Consider the following 19,936-nt stretch of genomic DNA (forward strand, 5'->3'; position numbering starts at 1 on the left):
AGTCTGGGGGGTGACGTGGCATTTGGGGGCAGGCAGCACCTGTTCAGGGACACAGCTGCAGCCAGGACAATGGGCATTCTTAGCTGCTGCCTCATGGCCACCCCAAGCAGCTGCTTGGGTGCTTTCCCATGTTCCCTGTGTGGCTTGTGTGACGTGGATGCCCGGAAGCTTGCATAAGAAGGAGCCCTCTGCTGCATCCTGGGCTCCTGGATGTCCCTACACTTCAATGCCCCGGCCTCAATGTTAGGAGATGATTTGGTTCTCTGTTTTGGCCAACAATCCAAGAGGCAGAAGCAAAATTTCCAACTGAGAGAGAGCTTAAAGTCCGATTTGTTTTCAATTTATGAGAAAACAAAGGTGAAGTTAAAAAGCAAGAAGGGTTGTGAGGAACAGGGGCAGCCGAGAAAACAGGAGGCTGAAGAAATGCAGGGGAAGAGAAGGGCGCATGCCTGCCGCCCGATGGTCCACAGCAAGAGGCAATGCTTGCACGGCGTTCGGAAGAAGACAGTAACGCTGGTAGAACGGAAGCCTGAAGACCTGAGTTCGATCCCTGGCAACCACATGGTGGAAAGGGAATGAAATCTCGTCTTCTGGCCGCTATGTGTTGCTATGCCACCTACCCCTCCCTGTCCCAGATAAATAAATACATATACAAATTTATTTTTTAAATATGAGATTTTTAAAAGAGAAAAATGAGAAAGCAGTAGAATGTTTTTTAAAAGTAGAGAGAAACAGACCAAGGAATCACTTAAAGGCTTTCTAAAGCCCTCCTAGATCATGGTTGTTCTAAATAACCTAAGACACCAGGGAGGGGCCGCAGGCACCACAGGAAACTAACAGGGCCCCAGAGGAAAGTGCTTACTCCCATGCCGTGTCTTTATGGACCTTAAAGAGGTTTACAAGTTCCAATAATTAAATTCCGTCTCATCCCATGGAAAGGAGGTGTGTGTGTGTGTGTGTGTGTGTGTGTACATGTTTTGGTGTAAGTGAATCTAACTGAGGGTTTGAAAGTATTTCCGGTGCTCACGGTGAGTGTGGCCTGCCTAATTCATACTCTACAGCCTGCTGCCCCTCTGGGTGGAGTCACAGCTCACAGGAGTCCTCCCCCACCAATCCGCACCTCTACAAGCAAACAGCAAAAGATGGGTATGCTTGGCTTGGATTAAAAAAAAAAAAGAACATTTCTATTAGTCGTGAGTAAACAAATGAAAATATAACAATTAAGTTTCAAAGAAAAATTTTATAATCTTGGTTCATTAAGATTTCAATTCCCTTTTCCTCCTTTTATTCTCATTTTGCCACTAGAAGTTGAGCATTGTAGTAGTTTAGACATTTCCTTTCGGAGGTCGGACAATCAGTCAATTGGTAGAGCACTGGCTTAGCACACACAAAACCCTTAGGTTTAATCCTCAGTACTGCGTAAACCAAGCCTGTGATCCCGGCATTCAGAAGGTGAAGGCAGGAGGATAAGAAGTCAAAGTCTCCCTAGGATGCAGAGCAAGTTTGATGCTAGCCTGGGCTACCAGGAAACTCAGAAAGTCCTTTTCTCTTTTCAGAATGAGGGAACTATTGAAGATGTCTGTTTTTAAAGGTATAGAGATTCTGGACAGGGACCAAGGATAGCAGAAGAAGCAGGAGAGAGAGCCTGAGGAAGTGCTGACCTTAGGCTGATCCCAGAATGGTGGAACATACCAGAACACCTCAGCACCTCAGGAATCAGCTCCTTCAGGTTGGCCAGCATGCCAGGTTTAAGTTGATTGTGGAGGGACTTGTCATACCTCCGCCCCAGCTCTGGGGGACTACAGATGTGCTGACATGCAGTCTATAGTTGTCACTGTTGGGGGCTGGCACTGACATCTCAGAAAGCTGAAGAGGAGGAACATGGTGACCCTCAGCAAGCTTTCATGTCAGAGTGGGACTTCCCTTTCCAAGTCATGCTCTCCACCAACAACGCAAGATTTCCCTAAAGGGTCTTTGTGGGCTCTAGTGGACCCTGGTGTGCCTTTAATTCCCACAGAGAAGTCCCTCAGTACCCCAAGGTGGATCACTTGGTGTCCTTCTTGCCCCCTAATTTCTGCCTTTGAAAGAGAGAAATGAATATATTTGTCCTTCAGGTTATGAGGACGGAGAAACGCGGTGCTGTGTTTCAAAGGCTTTCATCTTTGATCACAAGGATTGGGTCAGCAGTGCTTTGACAATGCAAAGTGACGTCATGTTTGTGAAATGCTTGCATGGGTATTCTCAGCACCCTGGGTGGGGCCAGCGCCACAGACTGCTGTGGGTCTCATTTTAACGTCCCTTCACGTTAATTCCAGGATGTTTCCAAATATACACGTTGTTATTTGAGTTTATATGTGTGTGTACATGTGTGTAAGGTTGCGTATACATGTGCTTGCATGTGTCTGAGTACACATGCATTTGTATTTTTTGTGGCGTCCAAAGGACAACCTCCAGGATCATCTGCCTTTGAGATAGGATCTCTCAAGGGTCTGGAGCCCATCAGCTAGGCATGGCCAGTGGTTAGCCAGCCTCTGGATCTTTCTGTCTTTGTTTTATCAGCACAGGATTCCAAGTGACCAAGTCTAACTTTTCAGTGCATGCCTGAGGCTCGAACTCAGGGCATCATGCCCTCTACCCTCTGAACCACCACTTCAGCCGCTCTTCCTGGTTCTTTGGGAGGACGCCACAAACCCAAGCACATGGTCTCTCTAAACCCCCGAGGGGCAGTTATCAACATCATCAGCTATGACACAAATCGGTCATAGCTGTTCTCAGCGAGCAAAGGCTGACCAGCCCTGGGGAACATCCAACTCACACATGATGCTGTGATTAATTTACTTCACTGAACTGATGGTTCTGCCTGCCTCCCTAGACCTGAAGGGGATGTGTGAGTCCCCAGTCCTGTCAGACAATGTAGATGTGAGGGAAACCCCTTCTTTCTCCTATGTTCTCTTCTCATCACCCCCCCTTCTCCACTGTGCATTTGCTCCAATTGTAAAGAGCAACAAAACCACACACATGACCTTAAGCTTGGAAGGAGGTAACTGAACATAGAGCCCTTCCTGTAGGTGTGTGGAATCCATACCCCCAAGGGAGTCCGGGATAATATAGAGGCAAAGCCAAGAGGGAGGTGGCCTCCTGGCTTCTCACCCCTGGTTACTCAGCAGACTTTTCCCTGTGCTCCCAGGACAGAGGGTGGCAGGGCGCCTCTTTGACTCTTTCCACGTGTCATGGGAACGTCACGTTGACTCACAGCCAGATCTGGAAAAAAATTCGCAGAAGTCAGGAAATCCCCGGCAGACGCTCTCATTTCACCTCCTGCTAACCCTGCAGAGAAAGCTTAGGTAGGGTCAGACAGCAGGCCATTTCTAAAAGGGAAAAAAAAATTAAAGTACGACTGTTGCCACCGCATGCCTGTGGCGGGGCACGGAGTCTTCACAGGCCTGGCTGAAGTCACAGAAATGGCCTCAGCCTGGTGACCTGGGGCAGACAGGGCTGGTCTGTTTCTTCATCCTGCGTTTGTATTTTTCTGCAGAACTCTCTCCCTCTCCCATTTCCTTGGCTTCTACTCCCTGTAGGGACCAGCATCTTTCCTTTTGGGCAAGACTAGATGCCCAAAGCCCCTCCTTCCAATGGAGGCGTCCAAATTTAGAGTCAGGGCTGCTCATTTGAGCTGTGTATATAATTGAGCCTGGCACAGAAGGCTATCATTAGGAAGAATGGCATGGGAGTACAAGACGGGGGGAGGCCAGATCCGAATTAGAAAAGAGGTCCTGAGGGAGAGGCACGGAGGCCGGGCCTGGGGGAGTGGCCTCAGGAGGGGCTTTGGGAGGACAAAGTGCTGGTTAAGAAAAGTGACTTCCCAGGACACTTAGGGAAGCTAGGGTGGGCACTGCCATCTCTCAGGACTGTGTCAGGTCTTAGGAGCAGGCTCTGCTCTGGGGCTGTTTGCAGCAAGGGAAAAAGTTGTATCCAATTGGCATCCATGTACCAAGTGTCTCGTTTTGTCTCCAGAGACAGTAGAGGACCCTGGAGGACCTCGTTCTTACCTCTGCTCCACCCATGACTTCCTGAGAATTCTTCTTACGTAAAACTGTGATAATCTGAGCTTTGCTGAACTGAGACCATCACCTCCCCACATCTCCAGATGGAGTGTCTCCCTGGCTGTTCACCCAAAGCCTGGGGGAGAGATTGGCAAGAGCCATTGTGGAATTGAGTGAGTGTGCTTGCCTTGGCAGAACCAGTGAGTGGCCACATGTGTGCACACCTGTCACCCTTGGCATCTTTTGGAGGGCCTTGAAGTTTGCTGTGTGAAGGAGGGGGTTTGGGGGAACCAACCCTGTGTGGTCAGGCACCGGGCTGTGCAGTCCACCCAACTGTCCTGGCCACCTCGCTCTCCTGTTGACTCATGCCAGGGTTGGCACAGCGGGCTTCCGGTTGTTCCCCAGCGGCTCGCCAGACTGTCTCTCTTACCAACATTCCGAGTGGTGTCCTGGCTCCATGTGACCCCAGGTTCTAATATTCTTGGGCTCCATCACACTGCACAGCTGGCTGCTCTCCGTCCTGCCTGGCCTTGTTAAAGGCAACATGCCGTCTTTTACAGCCTGCTCTTGCCGTCAAGTTCACCAGGAAGCCTGCTTTTTTACAAGGGAGATGGCCCCTTGGATGATCTCTTGCCTTGGTGGGCAGGGAGCCTGGGCTTCTGCAGGGTCCTTGGGACCTAGCCCTGGAATTGTTTTTCTGCTTTTATGATAGTTTAGAAAGTAAAGTTCAAAGGTGAGGGGTTCTGTGGGAAGGAGGATTAACTGGGCTGTTTTGGGAGCTGTTCAACTCTGGAAACAGGGTTGCGGAATAGAATCTATTTTGAACATTCTCTTCCTGATCTAAAGTCCATTATGGTGTAGAAATAGCTTTCTCACTCTGTGCCTTTCTTTCTCCAAAGGAACGAAAATTTCATGACAAAGAACATACAAAAGTTTTTGGATTCCCCTACCAAAAGCTATGTTGTACAGTCACGTGGAGTCTCTGTCCATATGACATGTGGAGATATCTTTCACACAGTGAACATACCAGCTACATTAAGAGGTGGCAGAGTAGCTGTCTAAGTGGGTAGAAACGCTTGGCTTGGGGCTTCAAAAACAATGCCATAAAACCCACGCTGGCTTTTATTGCATGGTGATGTATAAAAGATCATGGTGGCTTAACCTGAGCCAGGATAGAGGCTGTCAGACATTCACAGGATTGTTATGCAGGGTGGCAGCAGGAGTTCCCTTTGTTTCTTTAATTCAGTCTACTCCTGGAGAAATCATTGCTTCAGATATCAGTAGCCCAGACCCTCTTTTGGCTCTCTGTCATGGTGCCCTTGGTGCTCACTAGAAAGCCAAGTCTTCCTATGAATTTTATCTTTCTGCCTCTGGCTACCAGCAGGCAGCCAGAGCAATCTTGAAGACGCAAATCATACCTATCAAGTGCCTACTCAAGCTCAGTGGCGGCTTCCACTCCTGCTTAAATTTGGCATCCCTTAGTTTAATAGGCAACTCTTTTGGCCTTCTGCCATTGTTACTGTGTGTGTGTGTGTGTGTATGGTATATGTTCCTGCATATCTGTGTGCTTGTATGTGAGTACATATGGAGACCAGAGGTTGATGTTATGCATCTTTCTTGGTTCCTCTTCACCTTGTTTTGGAGACAGGGTTTCCCACTGAGCCTGGAGTTCAGGGACCAGCCCAGACTAGCTGGTCAGCGAGCTCCAGGGGTCTTCCATTTCATTTTCTACTGATGTTGGGAGCGTTGCCATGCTCAGATATTTATGGGGGCCTGGGAATCTGAATGCTGGTCTTATGCTTGCTCACCTACTGAGCTTCTCCTCTTGCCTTCCTTCTTATGGGGACCTTCTGCCCTCTGCACTCTGCACTTCGCTGGTCAGTCCTTTCCAACTGAGCATTTAGGGTCCAGGGCTGGGCAAGCAGTTCCATCCTTGGGGACCTCCTCTATTGCCACGAGTGAGGTGCATTCCACGTTAAGAAGCTGGGGCTGCCATCCACAAATTTCCATGTTCTACGGCCACGCGTGAGGTGCATTCCACATTAAGGAGCTGCCATTCTGAAGTGCATGGTTCACGGGCCAAGCACATTCCCATCCCTGTGCAGCCGTCACCACCATCCCTCTCCAGAACCTTCACATTCTTGCAGCTGGAGCTCTGGGCCTATTACAACACGCACGATCTGTCCCCTCCCCAGCACTGGGCAGCTGCCATGGCCCTTTCTGTCTCTGTGCACTTGTCTGTTCAAGGAACTCCACGTAAGGGGTCCATGTAGAATTTTGAGGATTCACTTCATGGCTGCATTATTTAGTATCATGTTCTCAAGGGATAGCCATGGTATGGAGGTGTCTGAGGGTTCTTTCTTCTTAGGGCACAATCTTTTATATGTGAGTGCCATGTTTTATTTGCCCTTCTCTGCCACAGTGGACGTGTTCGCTGCCCCTTTGCTCATTGTCAACAATGTTGCTGATGCCCTCCGTGCCCAGATCCCTTTAAGTTCAGCAGCTTTCCTTCCTTGAAGAGAACCTGAGCTGGCGTCCCCTTCAGCCACACCCAGGCTGTGTGGCTGCCTTTTCTTCCTCTCACCTTCTTTTCATTAGCTCAGTGGCTCATCAGGACCCTGTCCCCTTAGCTCAAGAGAATGAAAACCTGGGTAGTTTACATAGACATCCATGCTACTGCTGCCTCCCGTGTGACTGACTCGGTGACAACCTCACCAGGAATGGAGACCGCAGACTTTCCACTTGCTCAGCCTCTGAACCCTTCGGCAGTGGGGCTGAGCATACATTGCATGGACAGCGTTCATGGGAGAGGCAGCGGATGTATCACCCTGGTCACCCCCGTGAAGGCCTGGCTCTGTGGGCTGTATTGGAGGCTTTGTCTCAGAAGCCTCAGCTAGCCCACCCCACCTAAAGCTGCAGGCTACACTGCTTTGGTGAGGCAGTTCGTTAAACAGCAAATTAGAAGGTGTGTGTATGTGTGCACACACATGTGGGCACTCACGTACATACACACACACACACACACACACACACGCTTGCACACACACAGGTATGCACGCACACAGACCCATCACAAACATTTCTTCTCCACTAACTCATGCCTGGTACACTTCTCTCCTTCCTTCCATGGCATCAGCTACCTGCTCTGGGTCGGGGTGCAGGGTTCCTTACAGAGTTGCATCTCAATCTCTCCCATGGCACGAGATGAATAACAGAATCCATGCAGAGCTGATCACAAAGATTAGTGGGGTGAATTGTGATTTCTTTTTACTTAGTAAGAACTAAGTGAACATGGGCTCTCTCTGGGAGTGTGGCCCACATCACCGTAGGAGCGCTAGCCCGTCTCAGGCCTGCCCCAGAACCCTGCTGCCCTTTCCTTAATGAGGTATCCAGTCCACGCTCTCCTGCTGAGCCCTACTCCAGGGAGAGGCCTGCTGAGAACTTGGGATAGAACTGAGTCAGAGGTCTGTATAGACTTGACTCATCAGGTCTTCAAACCAGAAGATTGCCCGGTGGGGCTCATGACATTCTTGGAAAATAAAAGAAGTGAATATTATTGGGCTGAGTTCATCAGACGCTTGTTCAGCCCTCCCTTCAGAGGTCTGCTGTTCTGAAAGGAGCAGGCAGCCGTCCAGCCGAGTCTGAGCCATCAAAGGCCCAGGCCCAGATGCAGCCAGCGCTGAGAGACTCTGTGTCTTCAGACACCTCACGCCCTTCCCACAGACCTGCTCTCCTGCAGGCCCCAGGCTAGAGAGTTTCCCGCCCCCCTGGGAAAATGTTTCCAAGGGCTGCCTCTGCTGAGGTGTGTCACAACTGAGCCTTGCTGGAGGCCTGGGTGTGGCTGGGAAAAGGCCACCCAGACTCCGGAGAACAAGAAAGGGAAAGTTCCCAGTCTGGAGCCCTGAGCTGAGGCCTTTTCTCTGATCCCTCTCCCCTCACCCCCCACATTCTGGCCCAATCTGACCTGTCCTCTCCACAACCCAGTTGCCTCTCCAGAGCTACCCCTAAGCAAAACCTACGACTGGGCTGTGTTTCTTCCTCTATGGCTGGAACCCTAACTTACCTGTCCCTGTTTGACCTGGTGTCTGCCACTCACTGTTGGATCAGCAAGAATGTCAAAATACACAGCTGTGTGTCAGAGAGAGACACAGAGAGAGAAAGATAGAGACAGGCAGACAGACACAAAGACAAGAGACAAAGAGACAGACAGACAGACAGACAGACAGAGACAGAGAACATGAGTCCTAACAGTTGGTGAGGTACTTAGTTCTCTACTTTGTAACTCTTAAATTATTTTCACCTCGTCCTCATGGTGAAAACAGAGTGCTGGAGCTCCAGCCATCAAGCCCAGGACCCCAGGAAGGAGGGATTGAGCCCAGTACCTCTACGGTAGTCTGTGTGGGCACGGTTGACTTGGTTACAGCTGTAAGGGAGGCTAGAAATGTGGTCTTTATTCTGAGTGGATGCATTGGTCGCTTTTTTATTGCTGTGACAAAATGCCCGTGAAAAGCAGCTTCAAAGAAGGAAGGGTTGCTTTGGGTTCATGGGTTTTAAGGACACAGTCCATCGTGGTGGGGAAGGCGCGGATGTAGGAGCGTGAGGCTGCTGGTCACATGGCACCCACAGTTAGAAACCAGAGGGAAATGGAAGGCTGGTGCTCAGCGCACTTTCTCCCGTTTCGTTCAGTCTGGGACCCCAGCCTAAGCGCCAGTGCCACCCACATTCACAGTGAGTCTTCACCCGTCAGTTCAGCCTGGCAGGAAACACCCTCACAGACATGCCCAGTGGTGTGCCTCCAGATCTGGTCCACAGTGAATACGAGTCATCATGGTGATCAGGGTCCAGCTAAGATGGACATGGGAGCAAAGATGCCGGTGACAACTGGCAGCTCATTCCATGTGCCACATCCTGACTCCTACTGTCCCCTGGGCCTCATGCCACCTTGTGTTTCCTTCTCAAACTTGCTATGTAGCCAAGACGGACTATGAACTTCTGATCCTCCTGAGAGCTAGAATTATAGGAGGCGTCTGGTTTATATGGTGCTGGGGATTGAACCCAGGACAGCATGTCTGCAAGGCAGGTACTCTATGAACTGAACTCCACCCCAGGCCCCTGGCAGACATTTTATTTCCCAGTCCAGTTGGGTTGTGTCTTGAAAGCTTTTCTGTGTTCTGGTGTTTTAGCTTCGAAAACAACAGAGGCTTTTCCTCCTTAGGGCAATAGCCACCACGCTGAATAGTACATTCACAGGTAGCTAGTGGCCTTGCTGAGGTAGCTGAGGGAGGTCATCTGTCTGGATGTGGGCCATGCAGTGATGGGAGGTTGGTGACTTTGTTACCATGCCTATTCCAAAAGAACGGTTGTTCATTTCGTACCTGAAGGTTCAGGGGCTCAGGAGAGAGTTCACACCAGGAGGGGTGTGCATGGCTGTGACACACATCACTGCCATGGGCTGCAGGCTGGACAGCATTTCAGTCCTGAAGGGACATTGAACCTTCTTATGTCTATGGAGAAATAAAGCCAAGGCCCCAAGGAGGAGGGGCAGGACTTCCTGAGAATCCCACAGTGTCATCTGTCCTAGCAAGAATCAGCATGGACTCTTTCAAGGTTGTCTTGAGTCCCTAGTATTGCTGACATGTGTGTGTGTGTGTGTGTGTATGTGTGTGTGTGTGTGTGTGTGTGTGTGTGTGTGTGTGCGCGCGCGCACGCGCGCATGCACGTGTGTGATCTGTTTAACACAGTTATTCTTCTGCGATCCTGGACTGAGCTCCCGTACTGCCTACTTCCTTCTTGGGACACAACCTGCTTCGCAGTCCGCTCCTCTTCACTAGATGTCCCTCTGAGTGGTCGGAACTATAGTTCCACATTTCTGCTGTTTCCTTAGCAACTAATGTGCAGCTGGCCACAGAGATGACACAAACGCCCGAGTGACCTTTTCCCCTCTTCTTATTTGACAGATTCAGAACCCAGTACCTTGGACTCACAGTCTTCCACTACCCTGTTCCTGTCTTCAGAGGAGCCGGGCCCCTCTACGGCAGCGCTGCCGTCTCCTTCCTCCTCCTGTGAGCCCCAGGCCTTCTCCCCGAGTCCAACCATGTTGCCCTCTCTCCTGCCACCTCTGTCCACCCCTTCTACAGCCCCGGGAGTCTGCATTCCTCGGCGCACTGGGCTCTACACCATTGTCACCTCCTCCCCGGAGGCTGCACCCCACCTTGTTGACTGGCTGCCCAGCTGCCCGTCTGCCACCTCCCCTGGTGTCCGAGGCAAGGATTGTGAGCGGCCCCAGCCTGTGCTAACTTCGGCTTCAGCTGTGGAGAGGGGTCACAGTCAGCATCCAAGTTCTGCCAGGGATGTTCATGCTGAGGATCCTAGAACCTCCCCTCCCCCCTGTGCCCCTGCAGCCACTGCTGCCACCTTGGAGGCCAATGTTGGGGACATCCTGGTGGAACTTCGGACAATGAACGGCCACCTGGACATCATAGCAAAGGCCCTCACTAAACTGGCATCATCTTTGGTACCCCAGTCCCAACCTGTGCCTGAAGCACCAGATACCAATTAAGGGAGTCTTGGATCTCCCAAAAACTAAGGGATGCTGAGGGTACCACTCATCCCTGCTTCTCTGACCCTATCTGTGATCGAGGCAAGCAAACCCAGTGGAAGAGCCAGTTACAGGGCTAGTTACAGGGCTTGCAGAATGGATGCTCTTGGCCTGTCACACATAGGACAGTGCATCTCTTGCTGGCTCCGGGAGCTCTGGAATGCCCTAGGTTCTCTGTGCTTCCCTCTACATTCAAATGCTCTTCTCTTGCTGTAACTTCCCAGTATAAGCACTTCCAGAAGATTGTGGTCCTGGACCAAGGTAACTAGAGAAGCAATGTTTCCCTCCCGAGACCTCTGAGCCAAGAGAAGAGGAGATCCTGTCGTCATCATCATCAAAAACACCTCGAGGACACCTCCAGCATCCCTTTCTTGAGATGCTAACGGTGTGTCCACCTCCAGTGGACTTCACGCACTTGTTTTTAAAAGTATCTTTAGAAAAATATTATTTTTTCTCATTTATACGTATGTTTCGAAAAGTTTGGGAAATAGAGAAGGGGAAAAAACAAGGATACAGCAGAGGGACTGTCTGGGGGAGGTATTTAAGTCTTTCTTATGAATAAGAAAGCATCTTGTGCCACGAATAAAGTCTGTGTTCATACTCTGAATGCTGGCTCCTGGCTCCCCTCCTTTTCTCTGCTCTTTTCTTTCAGGTGGTCATGGCCACTCATCCGCCTCACTCTGAGAGTCTTCAACTGTCTACTACTTAGGATGAAGAGGCAGCTGAAATTCTCATGGGTCTTAAAACTCTCAGTTCTCCCTAAATCTAATAAATTCAGCTTTTCACTCTGAACTCAAGTAGAAACCTAGTGACAGACAGTAGCCAGTGTTGGGGCAGGGTAGCCAGTGGCCCTGGCCTCTCCCTTTCCTAGATGTCTGCCACTTTCCCTACCTGGGACAACCCAAACTATCTTCAGATGCCGCCAGTGTTCTCTGATTGAGGTCCACTGACTTAGGCAGAAGATCACAAATTTAGAAAAACCCACTTCCTCCTGAGGTCTCTCTTCCCCTAGTGGGGGCAGTGAGGGGCGGGCAGGATTCTTCCCCACCTTCCGTTTTGAATTGGAAGACAGATACTGCCAGGTCATTCACCAGAAACCGACATCATCAATAGGTCACTCAGCTGAAGCCAATCCTTTCCCCAGAAAAAGCCAAGGGCCTGAAACCACATTACACTGTCACTGAGCATTCGCAGGGCACACAACTGGTGCCAACTAACAGCAGGGTTCGTTCGGTTGCCCCAGCCTCAGACTTTGGTAGACAGGCCCCGTGCGGAAACTTGGTGAAAACTAGGATACGACTGTGCAGCTCCAAGGCAGGGGACTGTCCCATACTCTTACCCCTGATCAGCTCCAAGGAGGACAGCGACAGTTTCAGTTTGTCCAAGAAACACTTTAAGTTGCAAAAAAACTTATAAGGGGTTGTCTGTTTGGGATTCTAGCCAGTTTGAGTTGTCACTGTTTTCCTAGCAGCTTGACCTGGAGTCTGTCTGTGTTCAACAGATGTCTAGAATTGAACATCAGGCTAAATGCTTCTGATAGCTGTTTGAAAGATCCCTCTCTCTCACCGTGTGTCTCTATGTGAAGTATATGTGTGTGTGTCTCTGTGTGTGTGTGTAGTGTATGTGTGTCTGTGTGTGTGAGTAGTTTATGTGTGTGTAGTGTGCATGTCTGTGTGTAGTATATGTGTGTGTCTGTGTATGTGTGTAGTGTATGTGTAGTGTGTGAGTCTCTGTGTATGTAGTATATGTGTGTGTGTCTATGTGTGTGTCTCTATCTGTGTGTAGTGTGTGTGTCTCTGTGTCTGTTTGTAGTGTTATGTGTGTGTCTCTGTGTGTGTGTAGTGTATGTGTCTCTGTGTGTCTCTCTGTGTGTATAATGTGTGTGTCTGTGTGTGGAGTGTATGTGTAGTATCTGGTGTGTGTGTCTGTGTGTGTAGTATATGTGTGTGTTTCTTTCTCTATGTGTCCGTTTGTAGTGTTATGGATGTCTGTGTGTGTTTGTAGTGTATGTGTGTGTCTTTCTGTGTGTATAGTGTATGTGTATGTGTGTGGTGTATGTGTGTGTGTCTCTGTGTTTCTCTGGGTGTGTATGTCTCTCTGTGCGTAGTATATGTGTGTGTCTCTCTCTCTGTGTCTCTGTGTAGTGTGTGTCTTTGTATGTGTGTTTATAGTGTATGTGTGTAGTGTTTGTGTATCTCTCTGTGTGTGTTTCTCTGTGTATGTGTGTCTCTGTGTGTAGTGCGTGTGTCTGTGTGTGTGTGTGTTATGTGTAAGGTCTAACCATCTACTTCGAAAGAACTTTCACCGAAGTTCATTCCACTTCAACACATTTGTTGAGTATCTAGGGACACAAAGATAAATAAGTCCCACCCTGCAGAGACTCCCAACCCAGTCACTCACACTAAGGGATCATCAGATTGCTGTGGGGACAGTAGCCATCACAGGGAGGCTAGGCTTCTTGTGGGCTGACTTTGGGTAACTTATTTTAGACCCCCGAGTCTTGATCTCTTTGTGTCAAGAGGGGCTAGCACCGACTCTACAGAATCAGATGTGCAGGTGAGGGCATGGCCGTCCTGAAGCACTACCCAGACATCTGTTTATAGCCACTGTTCAGTCTCCTGTCTCCAATGCTGTAGAGAAGGGAGCCCTACACTCGTTTCCGCTGTCTCTGTCCCTGAAGGACTCAGCTTCTTCCCTTTACTGCCATTTTATATTTAATATAAATATAGATGAGTCCCGATCTCATCTATCCTAGACTTTCCTTGAACTCATCAGTAGCTGAGGTTGACCTTGAACTTCTCTTATCTTCTTGCCTCCATCTTGCCCGCATTGGCGGTATAGGGCTGGGTCACCATGTTGAGCTTATGTACCACAGAGGATCAAGCCCAGGGACTCCTGTATGTTTATTAAGCACTCCGCCAGTGGAACTACACCTGCATCATTGTTTATTTCTCCTTACTTCATCCCAGCTTTCAGGGAGTGAGCCTGTGCTCACAAAGGGCTGTCTTTTTGTGTGTCTCCCCTGCGGGGAAGGACAGCATTCGGCAGCTTCGGCTGGAACACCAGGCTTTCCTCATTTGTTCTTTTGAACATTTTCTAATTCCAGCTTTAACTGTCTTCCTTTGCACTAGATCAGAAGCAACGAAAAATGAAATATCTCAAGAACAAAGAGATGCAGGCATCTAATCCTAGGTACAGACATGCAGACAGATTTTTCTTTGGCCCGTCAGCTCACAAAAAATCAGCACAGAGACTTACTGTTAATTATGAAAGCTTGGCTGGTAACTTAGGGTTGTTTCTAACTTATTCTTATAACTTCAGTTAACCCATAGCTTTTAATCTACATTCTTTTATGTGGCTTGGTTACCTTTACTCTGTAAAGCCCATGCTACTTGCTCTGCATCTCCTTGCGACTCCACCCTTCTTCTTCCCAGCATCCTCTGTGTCTGTAAGTCCTGCCTAGCTATTGGCCGCTCAGTTCTTTACTAAATGCAAATGAGTGACAGGGCTTCACAGTGTACAAAAGATCATTCCACAGCGCAGACACAAGGACTGAATCCTGTGGTCAGGTCTGCCGTTAAATGGTGTGCTAATGAAAGAAAGACTCCTCGGTCCCAGTTCGGGCACACAACTCGCCACCCTCAGTACTTCGGTGTTGACTTTGCTCATGCTGTGCCCATCACAGACCGTGCGATTTCCCTACTTCTGCCTGCAGTATGCTGCTGCTCTTGAAACTAGAAAGAATTTCTAGGAAAAAAATTGATGGAATCCTTTCATTTTAAACAGATGTTTTATAGGCAGAAAACTTGGTGACCTGAATTTTGTTAGGGCTTCCATTGTTAAGAGAGAGAGAGAGAGAGAGAGAGAGAGAGAGAGAGAGAGAGAGAGAGAGAGAGAGAACTGTGTGGAGATCATAAAACAATTTTTAGGAATTGGTTCTTTCTTCCCATTATGTGGGTTCTGGTGGTCAAACTCAGGTCATTGGGCTTGAGAGCATGTATCTTTAGTGCTTAAGCCCCCGCTCCTACCTCCCCCAGTTGTCTTGGTCCACCCCATGTGGAGACTGTGCTGTGGAGACAGATACTTGGGCAGTGTGCCATTGGCTCCTGAGCCTTCTGATTGGCTGTTAAAAGTAGGCTGACCAATGCTGATTTCCTCCCTGGCAGACAGGAAGCTTTCCTGATTGGTTCCTGTGTACTTTTGTAACTAAGCACCAGAGACTGGGAAACCCAAAGCCACTTGACTGCACTCCTGGAAGCAGGAAGGTCAAGATCAGGGAGCTGACTCTTAGGGTGTCCTGTCTCCACTTCTGAGACGCTGCTTTTTAGTATGGTGTTGCACACCTGTAATTCCAGCACTGGGTAAGTGGAGGCAAAGGATGAGGAATTTGGAGTCATCCTTGGTTACATACGGAAATAAGGCTAATTTTCCATGATTGAGACCCTGTTGGAAGCAGACAAGAAATGTCACTTCTTTGCTCTGCCCCCGTGAGGCAGAAGGGCAATGAGACAGAAATGACCTTGGTAGATATCCCCCATTCATCTTTGGAGGTGACCATTCCATTAATGAGAGTGGAATCCTAGTTGGGTGTGACAGGACACACCTTTAATCCCATCACTTGGGAGACAGGAGGTGGATCTCTGTGAGTTCCGGGGCAGCCTGGTCTGTATAGTGAGACTGCCTTAAAACAAACAAAACTAAACTAAAAGTAGATTTCCTGAGGACTTAATCACTTCCTCAAAGTTGTCATCTTTTATCCCATTGGGTTTTTAAGTTTTAACACAAACATTTTTGAGAAGCATAATGTGTTACAGTCAAAGCAAAATGTTTGTCAAGGACTGCAAGGCCTCACTTAGTGCTTATGGTAACTTTGTTAGCAAAGTGAGGAGTTAGGACTGTACCCCCATTTCACCATGACCCAAAGAGGCCATGTGACTTGTCTAAGGTGGTAACTAACAGAACCTGGATCTTGCCCATGCCCAGGTTTCTGGCTGTGAATCTCTGTGTTATTTGGGCGGCCTTTGGCCACTGGCTTTCCTCCTGGGTGACACAGCACATGGGCTCCCTGGAGAGGTCTCTGAGAAGTGAGAAGATGCCAGGAAGCAAACAGGAAACAGGAAAACAAGACATCTAACCATCCCCTCTCTCTCCATCCCTTTCTGGCTACAGTGCCTATGATGTCATACATCCTGGGGCTGGGGAGAGTGGGAAGGAAGTGTTGGAGGACAGGATTTGCCAAGTGGGTGGCTAAAAGTACCCGTTTCCCATTGGGTCTTCTGAGGTGAACGTTCCTGACCATAGTCCATGCCCCCAAGCATCACCTGCTGCTATTGTATTTCATTTCCCTTCTCCCTCATCACCAGGGACACCTGATTCAAACAACCAACTCTGCCCAAAGGCTCATAAAACATGAAGCTCTCTGCTTGCCTCTGTAGTAATCCCTAAGAATCTGAGGCCCAGGTACATTATCGCTGGGTTATTAAAAAGCTCCTGTAAAGCAAGGAATCCACTATTTCTCTGCTCAGGTGTACTGACTCTGTCCTTGACTTCCAAGGAGAGTGTTGGCTAGGGAGCCAATAAGCCAGAGAAAGTGCTGTTGTCTCTACCATGGCAATTCCTGTCTCTCCTGAAGCTTCCCAGGTTACTGCCATCCCAGGAACTACTTGGTGAGTCCTGTGCCAACGAGAGACCTGTCTCAAAGAGACAATATAACTACTATGGAGGGACAGGGTTGTTTGGAGTGGCCGGGCACCTCCCCTCTGACAGTTGACACACATACACAAGACTGTGAAATGAATGTTCAGGGCTGGGGAGATGCCTCTACCAGTGAAGCCTTCATCTTTCAAGCCCAAGGGCCCTAGTTTGGTCCCTAAAACCCATGTCTAAAAGAGATAGAAGTGGTTGTATGAGCTCTTAAATCCAGCTCTGGGGAGGTACAGTCAGGTGGACACCTGAGGCCAGCCTTGTTATTCCTTTTGGTCTCTGGTCCTTTTAAGAGACAAGCCACGCCCACTCCCAGTGACTTCTGGCCTCTCCTCACCATCTTAACTCTCTTTCTCTCTCTCTCTTGGCCTGTGCACATGTGTTTTCCCATCTCTCTCTCTCTCTCTCTTTTTCTGTTTCTGTCTTTCTTTCTCTTTTAAGTAATAAATGTTCAGCTTTATGTTCAGCCTTATGTCTATTTACTATGTCCTGTAGTAAGCCTTTTATTCGCTGCCTGCTCACCCGCCTGCTTGGATGGCTCTCCCGGCCGCATGGCAGGACCAGCCTGTCCCAGATGAGCCACCGTTCTGCTGCTCACCACGGAGAATCTGCACTGCTCTTGCAGCCTCTGCCTGGCTTGCGGCTGCTGTGCAAGCCCACTGCCTGGGGATCTTGGGCAGGCCGCTCAGGGGGCATGCCAGCATATTTGAAGGAATATTAAACCTAATCTACTTGGTGAGTTCCAAACCTGTGAGAGACTCTGTCTCAAAAAAACAAAAACAAAACAAACAAACAGACAAACAAAAACAAAGCCACACCAAACAAAAACAACCTCAAAAGACCAAAAACCAAAACCAAGGTAAACAGTATCCAAAGGATGCTATGGGCAGGAGAGGTTGTCTTCTAACTTCTGCCCATAAGTGCATGTACACACACTCACCCCTCACACACAATAAATATGCCAGTACATACACACACAAACACGAATGCACACATACAAATACATAAATTAGCAAACATGGAAAGCCTCTGTGCAGCCTCCAGGAATGCCTTACAAGCCTCTTGGATCCAGCATTCTCCTCTTGAATGTACAAAGTACTATTTCTATGCTTGTATTCTCTTGGGAGGATGGCCTCTTTTGGGCCTAGCCGCCCCTTCCCGAGTGGGCACCGTGTGCTGTCCACACCATCCGTACATTGTCTGACATCATCCAGACGTAGAAGTGGCACTCAGTAGATGTTGGTGGAGGAAGTGGCACCAGACCCATCTGGCAAAGGCAAGGTCCACCGCTTGCTCCCTGAAGGACAGATGGGGCCTGGACAGAGATGAAGGCTTGTCTGGTGGCCAATCTTAGTTCCTAGCCTAGGAGGAAGGTCATGACGACCTGTCTCCACTGCAGCTTCCAGGCCTTGCCTTTGCTTGTTTTCTGGGAGCCTCAGTGTCTGCCCACAATGGCATGGCTCTTTCAGCCACCAGGATTCTTGGCACAATGTGCGGGCCGCGTAGCTTGTTTCCGTGGTGAGTATGGCAGCCATGACTGCCACCTTTGGCCCATGCTCATTCTTCTTGAGTATCCCTGAGTTGGGCTGTGCCAACCACTCCACTCCACAATGAGGGGTTTTCTGTTGTGGGAAGGGTACCTCCTACTTGGCTGAACTTAGAGCTACAGTGAAGAATCTAACAGATTTTCTTCTAGTATTTTTTTCCTGATGTTCCACTCTGTTTTCTAAAGGGGGCTAAGGGTCACACAGGGAATACAGAATTTGAAAGGAAGTTTGGGTTTCCTCAGCCCTCTTGTGTCATGGAGATGGAGACTGGAAAGGTTACTGACGTCAAGTGGCTTGTTCAGGGGAAACAAGTGATCTTGCAGCTGACTGAGATGAAGCCACCTGTCTCCTAAGGCCTGTGCTCTCTCTCCTGTGGCACTTTGGGGTCTCCTGGAGTGAGGGGTTTCAGGGTTATTTCCATCCTGGGATGATGAGATGTGCAAGGACAGACGTAAAGGCCTGGAATGGTCATGTGCCTCCCCTCTCCTCCCCTCCCCCAGCAGACAGACAGAGAGAAAGACAGAAACACACACACACACACACACACACACACACACAGAGAGAGAGAGGGGGGGGGGAGGGAGGGAGGGAGGGAGGGAGGGAGAGGTCAGAAACCACCTTACATGCAAAATGTTTTCATTTCATCTAAACCAAGGATCAGCATGGTTGGTGACAAGCATCTGTCAACCCTGGAGACCTAGACCGGATTGGAAATACTTAAATTGCTGTTCAAGAACCAAACCCCAGGACAGAGACCGTATGCGATACCAAGTTAAAAATATTTGTACTCCAGTTCTTTCTGGAAGAAGCTTGAGAAAGCCTGGCCTAGCTGGTACATTCAATTCACCCAGCCATGGTTTCGAAGTCTTCCCAGACTGTAGAGGCTCCACCCTCATAGGATGGATGGGTCACCTTCCTTGGACCCAGATCTGACAGGGAAACTCTCCTTCACCCTCCATCAGACACCAGTGGCCTTGCTTATGTGTTTCGCTTTTGCTCTTTCTTTTTTCTCTGTGATAAACTACAGGAAACGCCTTAAGGTGAGTAGGGTGAATGAGAGGCTTGTAGGTTTGTGGAGATGCTGCTCCTGCCAAGGCATCCCAGCAGGGGCCTGGCTAGACAGGAACTAGTTTAGATGTTGCCATGGCTGGGACTGACCTGTGGCAGGGACTGAGACCAGACATCAGGCAAGAGTGTCACAAGGAAAAGTTCTTTCCCGTCAAAGAGAGCTATAAAGATGCTTGCGATCTGGCTACCTCTATTTCCTCCCAACCATGGCAACATCTCAACTAGTTCCTGTCTAGCCAGGCCACTCACTGAACCAGAACAACCACAAATCAAGCCGGAAGTGCATGATAACCCACTGAACTCTGCATGGCCTCAAATGGGTTTTCTCGGAGCAAATAAACACCACCCCCAATCCCTGCAGCTGGGAAGCATCCCGTGTGCTTCCAGCACAGCCGAACTTCAGCTTCAGCCCAGTGATGGCCACAATGGGAGAAGGAAATTGGGAAGCAAACGTGACAGGCTCACGGAGCTGCAGGCAAGCCTGTCTGAGCATTCGCGGGGGTTAAATACCTACATTCAGAGTTTAAACATGAGATGGCCCTAGGAACTTCTAACGCGTAGTTACGTGGAGGCAGAAAAATGGACCTTGAACTCCCCTCTTCAAGATTTCAGATGTCTTATGCTGCTGTAGGCTCCAGGCAGGGCAGCTGCCAAGAAGAATTTCATGGGCTCATAAATATACCAATATTAGAACAATAACAACAAAAGTTTTCTTACTGATTAGGCCCAGATTGGCCATCTCATAAATCAATGCCAAATAAGAACTCTTAAGTTGTGAATCAGTGTGTCCTAGATCTCTAACCTGCAAGGGGAGATCTCAGAACACACACACACACACACACACACACACACACACACACACAATTGGAGTTTCCCCAGGATCTTTCTTTACACCCCCTCCTCTCAGCTGCTCGGCCCCTTAGCATGTCCACCTGGAAAGGTCTCCTTCTCTGCTCCCTGGCTTGGCCAGCATCTCG

General features: G+C 49.2%; 1 protein-coding gene across 3 annotated transcripts in view; it reads left to right on the forward strand.

The window, feature by feature from the left end:
- The window catches only part of Runx2 (RUNX family transcription factor 2), a 312,262-nt gene extending 301,014 nt beyond the window's left edge, over window positions 1-11,248 (forward strand). For all 3 annotated transcript variants that reach the window (XM_048445223.3, XM_087897971.1, XM_087897972.1), the window contains one exon: window positions 10,001-11,248. In XM_048445223.3, the coding sequence (XP_048301180.3) occupies window positions 10,001-10,602 (602 nt within the window). In that variant the 3' untranslated portion in view covers window positions 10,603-11,248. The remainder of the gene's footprint in view (window positions 1-10,000) is intronic.
- Window positions 11,249-19,936: the final 8,688 nt, after the last annotated feature.

The sequence above is a fragment of the Myodes glareolus genome, chromosome 18 (assembly GCF_982192425.1).
Source record: "Myodes glareolus chromosome 18, mMyoGla1.1, whole genome shotgun sequence".
Classification (NCBI taxonomy): domain Eukaryota; kingdom Metazoa; phylum Chordata; class Mammalia; order Rodentia; family Cricetidae; genus Myodes; species Myodes glareolus.